Source organism: Mytilus californianus, unplaced genomic scaffold, assembly GCF_021869535.1.
Source record: "Mytilus californianus isolate M0D057914Y unplaced genomic scaffold, xbMytCali1.0.p SCAF_4, whole genome shotgun sequence".
Taxonomy (NCBI): domain Eukaryota; kingdom Metazoa; phylum Mollusca; class Bivalvia; order Mytilida; family Mytilidae; genus Mytilus; species Mytilus californianus.
Window position 1 is genome coordinate 84789287 of NW_026262690.1, and position 14078 is coordinate 84803364.

The following is a 14078-nucleotide window of genomic DNA, read 5'->3' on the forward strand; positions in this document are numbered from 1 at the left end:
TTAAACTACAATTAATCCAATAACTAAACGATTACAAATTCTAGCAGACAATAATAACCAACGACTACCACAGGAGAACAAGCTTCTGGCTTGGGATAGGCATATACGAATTTTCGGATTAATACGTGATTGTGAGTGCTCAAGTCTCTTCACTTACCTGGGAAAGTTTATTGACCGAGAAACCCGCAAATACACTTAATATCAGTAATACTATATCTTTTAAATGTATCTCTTAAAATATTTCAATCCAAGGTAACAATTGTGTAATATATCAAGCTACCGAACTCCTGATGTAGATAGCGTCATGTATATGGAACATTAAAGGTAATTTAGCAATATTAAACCTTAATTAGCAAAGATTAAGCTACTTGTACCTGATAAAGGATCAATCGAATCGAAACGGTACATGTGTTTTTTGTTAAGTTTTACAAGTTTTCATTTCGAATTCCACTCAATCTAGGGAATTTCATTTCATGATTAACTTCCCTGTTCTAAATGACACATTTTTTCATATTTTGGCGTGGACTGTACGTGTTTAATCAGATGTCAAAACTGAAAAAACAAAAGATTGATATTAGAACACCATCCAGAGCATTTTGTGACAGTGCATTACATTTGCACGCATTACCATTACTTTTCGCACCAAAAATAATTACGTTTGCGCGCAGCTTTTGATTACATTTACAGGTAAATTCAAGTAAATACAGGTAGATTATATTTATTGAATTAACTATTATTTTTGAGCAAGATAAGTCCGTTGACATTGATGTGCTGAATCAAATTGCTCATTGTAGTGAGCACGGAATGATTCCAGGCTGAAGTACGCCTGGATTCTTCTGACGGTAGTGCATGATGCCTAAAGATGAAATAAGGAATCTTTTGAAATACCTTTGCAATCATTAACGTAGCATCGACACGTTAAATTATTTACCAAATCAGTATAAAATTATGAAAAAGAATACAACTTACTCTGAAATATTCGCAATAAAGTTACATGTTTGTCTTAATCTATTACGGGATTTCTCATGATCAATCACTAAAAAAATATATCATTTAAATTTACAAATATTTTCAAAAATATATCATTTAAATTTACAAAATTTTTCAAAAAATGATAATAGTTATTATGGGTTATCTTTATTTTTACCTATGTTACCTATTAAATGAATGCGCGCAAATTAATCAAAAGCTGCGCGTAAACGTAAAAAAATAATAATCCCCAAATGCGCGCAAATGTTATGCGCACCTTTCTGAATGGTTGACACGTGTCGTAAACCATAACTGCCCCTAAAAAGTTAAAAATAAAAATCAAATAATTTTAATCTAATAGCCCATGCAGTAATTGCTGTTCATATTTCAAATCTATTTGGAATGTTCAGTGAAATTCACTTTAACTGGAATTACAATTGACAAACGTTATATATTTCGATCCCGTCTATTACAATAAAACGTATCACCGTTGCTTAGTACCTTTCCATAAAAATAGTAGTGTGTTAGTTTATTATGGAGTAGTTAGAAATCATTCTAAATAGTTTTTATTTATAATCCGATATTTTTCTCATTCCAAATTATGCCTAGGAGAAATGGGGAGTGTTCAGTGAATGACAAACTCTCGACACGTATTAGAACCCCTTTGATAAGATTTTTTGTCCTTCATCCCAGTTATTCCACTTTGCCGAACCAACTTACTTGGTTCGTTTCAATCGTCCTTTGTATTCAAGCAAATACCAATCTTATTCCAGATATGCAGAATTAATACGACATATTTTGGTAACACTCTGAAATTATGCTCATGATTCTGTAATACTATAAAAGTTTGTAAAGATAAATTCCTAGAGACTTTTGAAAATGTCCCTGAAGTGAAATAAATTTATAGGAAAATGGTCCTACCTCTTTCTTCTTTTTTTCGCTATCTATGCTAAACCATCGTGTACGAACTACAAAGCAACTATCTTTCAATTTCTTGTCTTCAAATAAGATTCAACAGTTTAATGATGAGAGAAAAACAGAGGGGAAATTTTCATATTTCATGATCGAACAAAAATTCTATCAATTCTTGATTTTATACCATTCAATTTTTAGTAATCTTTCTAATTAGTTTTGTTTAATATTTATACTAACAAATATCACTTTACAGGTATTCCATCATGTCGGATTTTATTTTTTGTGGTCCTTGTGGTAATGCGGACAGTAATAAAAATGCAGAGAAATGGTGTACAGTTTGTGAAGAGGGATTATGTACAGATTGTGAGAAGGTCCACAAATCTATAAAAACAACAATGAATCACAGTGTCATATCAACCGAAGACTATAGGCAGATACAAAATATTTCTGTCAGTCTAAAATGTAAAGACCATGACAAGCGACTCGATCTGTACTGTATAACGCATGATGTTGCAATCTGTTTAGGTTGCGTTCCATCACAGCATGGGACATGCCCTGACGTCATTCCTTTAGATAAAGCTGCGGAGAATGCAAAACATTCAACTGCACTTGCTGATTTAGAGGACACTTTAACCAGAACATTAAAAAGTCTTCAACAAATCATTAGCGACCGTGATTTAGCCTTGGAGAAGTTGGACGGCCAGAGACAAACTATCAAAAATGCAATCAATGATACAAAAGAAAGGATAATGAGAAAAATTGACGACTTAGAGGAAAAACTACTTCTGGAATTAGACATGCAACATGGCTATTGTAAATCCGAAGTTAGCAAACTTCTAAACCGTTTGAAAAGTTCAGAACGAGATTTATGTTGTCTGAGAGAGCAAACGTCTCAACTGAAATCATTCGCATCCGACATTCAACTTTTCCTGGGTACGCGCCAGATAAAAGGAACAGTCTTCAAAGAAGTAGAATCCGTCAAAGAAGGAATAAAGTCTGTCGAGAACTCTGAGATTTACCTACACTTACATCCTTCTGTCATGGCGTTACTGAATGAAGTAGATCCGCTTGGGGAAATATCCGTTAAGAATACTAAGACTAGTTTACCGTTCAAAGAAACAAATGTAGATCAAGCTCAGGTACAACTTCAAGATCTCGAAATGAAAAGCATTAAAAGCGTCCGTATCCAGTTGAAGAAGAGATTTAAAGTGGAGCAAAAAGGTTTTTTTACGTTTGAGCTGACTGGATGTACCATGTTAACAAATGGTAATTTGTTGATGGCTAATTATCTCGGAAATACTATACTAATGGAGTATAGCGAAGGCGGCAAACGTATCCGTGACATATCATGCTCTAGGCCACCGTTTGATTTGACGGTCATAGACACTGACCGTATTGCTGTTACATATGGAAGTAGAAAGTACATCGAAATTTTGAATATGAAATTCAATACTGTCGAGAGGAAAGTAAAATTTGAGAACGACTGCTTTGGAATATCATACCAGGACAATAAACTTTTTATTATTACAGGCGGCATTGTAATAATAGATATTGAAGGCAAAGTTCTGAAAACATTCTATTTTGATTGTGGAATATACTTAGAAACCACGAAAGATAGAATTTATTTTACCACCAAAAGAGGTCATACTATAAATTGCGTCTCCATGTCAGGCGAGGAAATATGGGTACATAAGGAGGAATTATTAGTCAAGCCGAATGGCATCACTGTCGATGATCATCAAAATGTATTTGTTGTTGATCCAAAGTCGAAATCGCTTACAGTAATACAACCTGACGGGAGGTACAGTAAAACCTTACTAACCAAAACTAGTGATCTGAACCTGGCATCTGCATTGTACTTCAACAAAGAAAAACAAATATTACTGCTATGTACCGGGCTTGGGTATGCTGCCATATACAATTTTACTTAGTTAAGAAAATCTTATTTCATTCTGTTATGCATTTTTTATTCAGTATTCTTGAATTGTCAAGTTATAGATAGAGAAACACCACTGATAAATTGGCTAATGCATATTTTGCTTTACAAATCCTGTAAATAGAATAGTCCTATTTGTTCCTTATAAGGAGTTGATAAATACCGAGATATTCTTTAATTAGCAGAGTATGTTGTCATTACCACAATGACGATGATTTAAACAGAAAGTATTTTCAGTTTCATATAATTGAAAGAAAGTTGACAAGTTTTATTTTTGTTTGGTGTAAAACAAGTCCATCAAACAAAAATAAAACTTGTTTTGTTTGATGGATTTGTTGTATATCACTTGGCAATTTTGAATAGTAAATGTGTACGACCTATAGAATGATATTTATGGAAGCGCATTAAGGGACATACTAGTAATACGTTTCGCTCGTGCATGTTCCCACCATATGGACTTTATTAGCAGGGATGTGCTTCTTACACGAAAATGCTCCAACAGAGTTACGAGGAAGGACGACTGAGAACGACACTAAATAAATTTAACGGTTACTATCCCGAATTGGTTTGCAGATACGAAATGTCGGTGTCTCAACTCACTAGCGACGTGTTTTCACGCTCTTCGATCGTTAGATACCAGTAAGGTTTTCTGATCTGTAATTTCACCGATTGTGTCCTATTCCCGATTGTGACATTTTTACTGATTGTGAATTCACGAGGTGGGTGGTGCATGTATAGCAGGAGAGAACGCTTACCCTGTCGACGTATCCGGTATCTATTCTTTAAGAGTTCATTCGATTCCCTCAGTTTTGTTTGTTTTTGTTTATTTTTTTTAATCGATTAATGATTTTTAACATCGATAAACTACTGTCGCCTTAATTTATTGTATTTTTATTTTTTTCTGTTTGTACTAAAAATAGTTGCTGTCATCAATGTTTGTACATTATAATTTGTTGAAGATTATGTTAAGTTGTTATAACTTGTTTCAATTCTTGTTTTTTTATTTAAACAATGATGCTCTTCAACTTCGTACTTTATTTGGATTTTTTAGAACTTTTTTTATTCAAGCGTCACTAATGAGTCTTTTGTAGAAGAAACGCGTGTCTGCCATACAAAATTTTAAGCCTGGTGTCTATGATGAGTTTATATATGGAAACTTAAAAAACCAAAAACTGTGTTTGATGCAAAACTGTGGTCAGTTTTCTAGAAGGAAATACTTTGGATTCATTTATTTTCGTTGGTACCAATTTTCGTGAAATAAGGAAAGATTGTATATTCGTGGATACACGATTTCTTGGATAACAAAGGTCTGCATACAAGCCTTAAGTTAATTTGTACTTCATTTGACATTTAGAATCGTGGTTCACCTGTACCAACGAAATACACGAAGTCAAAATTAGCAATTTTGTTAATTTCGTCAAAATAATAAAACTTGCTGTTCGGTGTGAGCCAATGCTCCGTGTTGAAGGCCGTACCTTGACCTATAATGGTTTACTTTTATAAATTGTTACTTGGATGGAGAGTTGACTCATTGGCACTCGTACCACATCTTCCTATATCTATTTAAAAAAATCATCCCTGGTGTATTATTGACTACTAGTCAATAATTCAACTCATCTGAATCCGTTTTCATGCAACCCTTAATTTGGCCTTAGTAGATATGGGTTGCGCATGTGGTCAACATGTTTATTCTTAATTTATTTAATGTTGTTCTTGTAAATATCACAAATTCTATCAAAACACAAAATTTTCTTGAGACACATTGTTTTCAAGCTTTTTAAGTTTATAACAAAAATGCACAACAGTTCCTTTGACAGGTGCTTTGATTGTTAGTTATACCTTGTGTATTTATCTAACCACAGGAGGTATACTGATGGACATTGGGGGCCATCATGGTGAACAAAAATCTTATTACCACCATTTGTCAGAGTATGTCCCAGGTCGTACTGTATGATAAGGCAATATTATTTATTTCCAACTGAATAGGGGTCAGAATATTTATTTTCCAAATCTGTCAGGACCACACTAAGAATGAAATGATCGCCACCTAAATATGAAAATATTGGGAAGATCACAGACTTTTTAAAGAACACGCTTGTATACATATATCACACACCCTAACAAGACTGGTTGCAATCAATGAATCTTTGATCAATATTAAAACCATCTCAAATTTGAAGAGTGTTGTAATTTATTCTTTGGTAAAATATTAATCAAACAAAATTATTTTAACTTATCATCAACTTTATATTAAGGATAAAACTTAAGGATCTGAAGAAATACAAATTGAGTTAATATAAAATCTCTGGCAAATTCGGTTTATTATTTTCTAAAATTTTAGATGATGTAAAACACTACAAATTACATTAGCAAAATAGAAACTTACAGGACTACAAAATGTATGAAGTAATAATGTTAATGCAGTTCAAACTTCACAATTCTGAATGTCATGAATTGTAACATTATGACTAAAAAGCAGTCTGAATTGAATAATAAAGTACATATCTAAAGTTGCCTTTTCACAATTACAGTTGTCATTTTATTCTTGCAAAAACCATTCTCCTTATTAAAACAACAAGAGAATATAGATATATAATAGTATAATGTAGAAGGTCTTGAGGGAATTTTGTTTTACTCAACAGGACAGTTTGTATGCATATAGTAGGAAAATCAAAAGAGTGATACATGTATAGATTGTATATGCAAGATATGCCGAATTCCAATCGTTTTCTTACCGTCATAGAATTTTATTGAAGCAACATTTCACCCATTGTGTACAGGTGTCAAATTAAATATATGGGAATACATGTAAATTTCATAACTCGCTTCCTTAATGACTGCCTCTGTTATATTTCGGGGAACAAATCCTCGTATTCAATATGTTCAATTCAGAAGTATTGCAAGGGACGCAAAGTTGGTTTAATTAAAAATGTTTAACCCCGCAAAATTCTCATTGTGCCTTGCCCCATGTCAGGAGTAAAAAATAAGAAAATACCAGGCAACTGAACATTATATAGCAAAGAAAAATGGTACCACACAATTTTTTCAAAAAAATTTCTGGGCCCCAGTAGGTTACATTTTTACTGATTAGTAACAGTTACATTTGATTCAAACTATATAAAAGAAAAAGAACTGATAATGTAAATCTTCAGTTTATAAAGGGCAGATATTTACTAAGATAACATGTTTCTTTCCAATAAACAAGTTAATGTATGTCATTTAAATGCAAGAACAAGAGTGTGTGTATTGTATATGATTGTTCTTTTCCACTTATTGTTATAATATTGGTATTCATATAATATTGGTATTCATATAATATATATTTACAATAGTAAAAAAAATGTAGTCAATTATCTAATATTTGTTTAATTCATCAAAACCCTTAACACCCTAGTCAGGTGGTGATGTAAAGGGATTGTAATAGTCTGACTACTGAAAAAAAACAGGGAAAAAAAGTCAGGAGTCTGTAATTCAGTGGTTGTCGTTTTCACGCATTTATGTGTCAGAATTTCAAATATTTTGTTTTCAAGTTTGAATTTTTTACACTTTGTCATGTCGGGACCTTTTAAAGCTAATCATACTGTATGGGTTTTGCTCATTGTTGCATTGCTGAAGGCTTTACGGTTACCTATTGTTACTTACATCCAGGTCAGTTGAACTCCGAGTGGATAGTTGTCTCATTGGCAATCATGCCACTTATTACTTATTTTTGTATTAGTACCTTGAATATTATGCATATAAAAAGTAGCTATTTCTTTCTGACATATTGAAAACCGTCAAAAAAAAATGTATAAATTTCAGCAATTACAGATTTCGAAAATCTCCTGTCACAACCCCCCCCCCCCCCACACACACATAGAGAATCAGTTTCAACAATTTGCTAACCATAAGGAGATATTCTTTAACGTACATATTTCTGTATTATGTGCAATGTAGTTGCATATATATTATAAAGCATAATCAGGATAATGACAAAAAGGTCCGTTCCATTAATTTTTTAAGAAAATGGGTATGTTCGCCCAGACACTTTCGTCTAAGTTCCATTTGCCCGATACTCTCATATGCCATTTTGTATTGTTTTAAACTGTTTTGTTTTATTGTATATATAAATAGATAGTTGTCATGATATATTCAAAAATCCAAATCCCATTTACTAATACAAATGCTTTAATTATCCATATCTATTTCGAGTGTCCTTCAAATACGCGCTTGCGTATGTCACTTCACGTTTAATACAAGAATAAGAAACAAATAAATGAAACGTCTTGCAAGCCCTTCGACACAATAAGGAAACAAGGAGAGCATTTGAAGACTCCTTTCAAGATGTTGCCGTTTAAAACCCTATCTGTGAGTGGGTATTATGGGAAGGTATTTAAAAGTCCGATTCATTCCTGCTTTGGCTTATTAAAAGACAAACGAATTTCAGTTATATCAATTATTTTAGGTTATCTTTTTACTAGTGTTTCGATATCACTTTTTCATTTTATCAGTATGCATTCTTATTTTGTAAACTATTAATGAATGTATTGAAGCTTGTATTTTTCCCATCTCTGTGTTCTACTATATAGATGATGAAACTTTAGTGGCTGTGTTAATCAAACTTATTCACTGAACTTGAAATGAAGGATACAACATATATGTTTTAGGTTGTCTTCATAATAGTGTTATTTTCATTTATGCCTTGAATTATATCAGAAAAAAAGATTAACAAAAATACCAAACTCCAAGGTAAATTCAAAAAGGGGAATTCCATAAAAACAGACAAAATCAAATGTTATCAAATATCGGAACGAGTGAAAAAAACTGTCATATTCCTGAAATTGACCAGAAAGGTTCGGTTGAGAACTTTGATTAAGGAGCTATATGACCAAAAGAGACCTAAAATAGTCAAATTTGTCAAAGGTTAGTTTTGTCTGAGGGAGTTTGAACCTTGTTTTGTTATACATTTCTCAATTGGTCAATGGAAAATTTAAGAAAAGCATGTTATAAATCATGTTAGTATCAATAATTCATTTCTTGGTATATTTCATTTCCAATTTAATGTCAGACAGCCAGTACACTGCTGGGCTTTCTTCGTTCAGTGCAATAGCAATAATATTCTTCCATTCTGTCAAAAGATGTACTGGGATATCAAACATCTGCTCTTCAAAATTTCCCGAATTTGTATCGCTGTATCCTTCACGGTAGATTCTGTCATTGATTGATATATGAAAGATTCCATTGCTGGTTGTTTTACAATGATTAAAAGTCATGTCAAGTTTCAAGATGCGACAGTTGCTTGGCAGTTCCACAGTCAGAATGGTGAACTAACTCCAGTTATTGGGAATAATTTATATGGTCGCCCACCACGGTAAAAGTCTGTAGTTTCGACAGCAGTGTATTTGTATGAATCGGGATCTTCATCGTTTGTATCAAAGGTGAAAGGCTTTTCTAAAACTACAATAATTTCAGTTATTCATATATGAGGAACATTTAACAGGCATAATAAATAAATTGTTTTTTTTTACCACAAGTATAATGTCGGGAACATTGCCATATTGGAAATAAAAGTTTTGACATATGCTGAATGCCTTCTAATATTGATGCTGAAATGAACTATACATTATAAAAAAAGTAAAATTAACTAAGAAACAAGCTAAAAGATCATATAAAAATGATATATATCATTAATCACCGTCCCCAAAATAGATGCTAATTGACCACCCCAAAAACGGAAAAGAAATATATAATTTCTTTCCCTGTAGTATCGATCATTGTCGCATGTAGATGGGACACTCAGTTCAATCAAGACAATAAACAGTATAATTCAACCTGGCTGGTAATATTTGCCAGTCAATAAACTTATGACAAAAAGTAATTTACCTCCATCAGTACTTTTGTCCATTGTCTGATTCATATAGTCGTTACATTAAAGGAGCATTAGCTGTCAAATTCATGTTCACCGATCTGACTCAAATTCTCATATTTGATTTATAACATACTAAATAAAACATATATCCAAATTATAAAAAGTCTAAAATAAACAATTTACAATGCTTGGGCTCGATAAAAGAGGGACGAAAGATACCAGAGGGACAGTCAAACTCATAGATCGAAAACAAACTGACAACGCCATGGCCAAAAATAAAAAGACAAACAGACAAATAATAGTACAGATGACACAACATAGAAAACTAAAGACTAAGCAACACGAACCCCACCAAAAACTGGGGGGGGGGGGGGGGGGTGATCTCAGGTGCTCCGGAAGGGTAAGCAGATCCTGCTCCACATGTGGCAATATGTGTCAGCATTTCGCGTTTATTTTAGTCTAGACGCCATCTAATTAACTATCGAGGTGACCTCCGAAGACTGCCGATGGTTATAAAACCGATATAAACATAAATATAGATATAAATAGATAGCGAACTCGTGCAATTGGATTTTTCTAGGTCTGTTTGATTTTATAATATAGGTTAAAAATATACGTTAATCATCGTTTTTACCTGTATAAGAATGAGTTTTTGTGGATCGAATCAGTCAATCAAATGGTTTACCCTTGTTTCACTTTCAGTGTTGACATTCTTTTCCTTTTAATAACTGAACACGCCTAATTCATGCGTATCCCATCTCTAGCTAAGGGGTTAAATTGAAGGTCATATGAATACGAATTAAATGAGGTCGAATTATTCACTTGCAAGTGAATAATTCATCAGCGATGTTTCTTAGCTTATTTTGACAAAATTGAACCAAAGTGGCTGCTAAAAGCTAATTATTATTTCACTATTTCACTTTCATTAATGATTGAACCCCAAAAAATCATATTTTAATCTTTTTATATATCTCGTAGCTAATGCCCCTTTAATTGTTGTACAAAATAAAACCCAAAACAAAACTTATATATTTGGGTAGTATCTGTTTGTGTTAACCTAAATATCTGAACCTATCACCATGTCATAGTCATAGTCAAATGACTTGAGCAAATATAAAATAAGATTAATTTTTTTTACCATTTTTTGCGATAATATATGTCTACGGTTGCAAGTTCATTACACTATTCAGCAATCGACAGTCCACACAAAATCGTACCGATTCATTTCATTTTTTTTTTTATTGTAATACAACCAATGTTGCATCTCCGCTTAGATAAAGTTAACATTTGTTTATTTTTTTTTGCTCTCTGTTAATGCTTTGAAAGTTATAAATGTTGAGTTGACCTCGAATGTACCTGATGTACTTTTTTTCTAGAAACACGTTTCGTAGACACTGAAATTGGAATAGCACGTTTACATTATCATATTGTGTGAGATATGTTGCTAATAGTGTGCTGTTATGTTCAAAGGCAAACTGCATTGGTGTGTTTTATTGCACTATGTGGTATTTCGGACGATCCCTAGTTGTTTGTGAGTCTGTTTTTCGGAGGAGTCGGGTGATTTCGTGGTCTGTATTTTTTACGACACTTTTAATACATTTTTATGTATTGAACGTTATGAATTAGATATTTTCCCTTTACGTAGCCCATTAGTCAGTAACTCGACATTGCCATAATTCAAATGTTGTGTTTTCTTTGAAAACTTCCATTTCTTAAAATCGTGTAACTATGCTTAAACGAATTAAATTGCAACACCTTGGCTGTTCTGTTTTTGGTGCTTTGGTTTTTATGCTTTAAAATTTTGTATATTTTTGGCCACCACGTACTGGATGAAGGAAACATGTGCTGTGCACTCAGAAATTCTCCTTTTTATGTAGTTTATGTCTTAATATATGTATAGCATAATCAATTTATATACACAGCATAGATCTGGTTTGCGTCTGGCATACTAAATTTTAATCCTCGCATCTATGATGAGTTTATTTTGAACCTCTTAGTATACCATAGTTTTAAAATAAATTTTTACATTGATTCTATATTTACGTCTAGTTAGCCTAGTCTTGGGCTAATAAAGTGATATGTTTAGATTATAGGTCCCAGGCCTGCCCGCCTAATGAGATTAAATTGATAAACTAGTAAAACATGTTTTTGACATTGCCTTTTACTGAGACTCCTACAACGTTATAGTAGTTTCAGCTTTTAGGCTGGGGTGATTAAGAGTTTTATACATTATGAAGACCTCTAGATGTATTTTTGGTTATGTGTGTCGTTTCATTGAGCTGCGTCTCTTTTTTATACGTAAACATCACAAACAGCTTTTTGAATACAATAACGTGATTGTGTAGAAGAGAGGCGAAAGATACCAAAGGGACATTCAAACTCATAAGTCGGAAACACAGCTTTTTATGAATTCAGTATTCACAATTTTCTTATATTGCACATTATACAATTTAATAACAAATGCAGAGCGTTCTGAAGAGGTCCTTTAAATATATGTCAAAACTTTAGACCATAACTGTACCCGACATGAATCCTCAAACCTTTATAAATTTGGGAATGCGGTGTCAAGGTAATACTTACCTTTCGATTGATTTTTTTAAACAACCGACTTTTTTTGGAAGGTTGTACATAGTGCAGATTGAATAGATGGATTGTACGGCGAAAAAAGGAGAAGCCTAGTCTCTACTTCAATACTTTGGAACTTTCAGCAATTTTATGTAGTAAATTTTGTGTTATTGTTGTTAATTTCACGAACTTTGTCGAAGGGATTTCAGAAGTTTTATTTATTTTGGCAATTTTTTAAACAGTTGCGTTCTACAATTCTCATGCAATATCTGAAACGTCACATACTGGTAAATGTATTAATTTTAGTTCCTTCTATCATGAATGACCTTTTTGTTTGTTAACTATTTTATCAGGGCTTGAGAATTGACTTTTTTTTTTTTTTTAGAAAATTGCATTTATTCAACAAATTCTGAATACGTGCACACAACCGAAGTATTTAAACCTTGCTTCTTTCATTTTATACTGGGACTATTATACTAAGTAATAGTCCCAGTTTTATATCATGTGAAACCTTGCTTCTTTCATTTTATATCATGTGTGCTATACAATTAAACAAGAACCCAACAGCAACTTTAGAGGTTGCGTTGTGAGAAGAATCATTTTCCTTTATGCCAGGAAATATTGTCATTGTTATGAAGTTTTAAAAAATGTGACAGCGCACATTTTTAGTCACGAAAATAACATTTTCAACCAAATATAAAGAGAACTAGCTAATAGTATAACCACGAACCTAAACAGGTTAAACTACCAAACATTGCAATACATGATTCGATAAAAAAAAAGATAGAAAAAAGAGATCCAATTTTTCCAACTTCAATTATTGATTGATGATGTCTTACAAGTACAAAAAGGTTCATTTTGAATCGATGAACATGAAGTGGCTGGTGTAAACAAGAGGCGGACGACATAAAAAGTCATTTGAAACTCATAACGGTTGACAAAAAGCTTAAAATGCCATAACATACAAAGAAAAACGATGAATAGACGAACAAGGCCACAAACCACCACATAAAAACCAAAGACTTGGCCACACGAATTCCACCAAAAACCGGGGGCGAACTCAGATGATTCGGAAAGATAAGAAGTTCCTGTTCCACGTGTGGCACCCGTCGTGTTGATCATGCAAAAACAAATCCAGTGATAAGTCTCACTCGGAGATGTCACAATCCAGGAAACGAGGACGGATTCTGGCCACGACAACTGGGACATATCCGTGGTCATCTTTGACAGATACTCCATAACGGTCAACCAACTCTTGATGTCGTTCGTAATGTTTTTGAGAGGACGATTTCACAGTTACCACATGGAACCCTTGTTTCAATACCTTCCTTTCAAGCAGCAACACTCTATCATGGAAATCATGATAGGAAATCATGAAACGGAAGCTGGGAGGTATATACTCCATATGCAAGCGCTGCTTGAGTGTTGCTGCATATAAATGAAAAATTCACAATTGGGCATCTAAAACCATCCCCTTTGTCGTAAACTTGTGTTCTCAACCGACCCTCATTGTTAATCTCCAGATGTAAGTCAACATATGAGGCAGACAACTGTATCTGTGGTATCCTTTATATCGCCTTTTGTGACTTTAATATTATGTCAATATCGTAAGTCTTAACCCTATATTTTTTTCAATGCTGCAAGTTTCAAAACTAAACAAATAGATACAACGCTGTTCCATATGTCAGACTTGATTTAGAATAAAAGAACTATTCCAAAAAGATTACGGACAATTATAACGAAATAAAGGTGGAGGATTCAAAATGGACATGGATATTGCCTAAAAAAAAAACCTGAAAAAACATGATATAGCATTTGACAGACTATCACAAGAATTTAATCCAA

The 14078-nt window shown here is 33.1% G+C and overlaps 1 protein-coding gene across 1 annotated transcript; it reads left to right on the forward strand.

Annotated features, from left to right (window-relative positions):
- Positions 1–253: 253 nt before the first annotated feature.
- Positions 254–7170, forward strand: LOC127738770 (E3 ubiquitin-protein ligase TRIM39-like). The gene is made up of 2 exons (XM_052250137.1): positions 254–324; positions 2138–7170. The coding sequence occupies exon 2, from the start codon at positions 2148–2150 to the stop codon at positions 3813–3815; it is 1668 nt and encodes a 555-aa protein (XP_052106097.1). The 5' UTR covers positions 254–324; positions 2138–2147; the 3' UTR covers positions 3816–7170.
- Positions 7171–14078: the final 6908 nt, after the last annotated feature.

Excerpts from the sequence above, each read along its gene's own strand:
- LOC127738770 (XM_052250137.1), top strand. The coding sequence starts at position 2,148 with ATGTCGGATTTTATTTTTTGTGGTCCTTGTGGTAATGCGGACAGTAAT.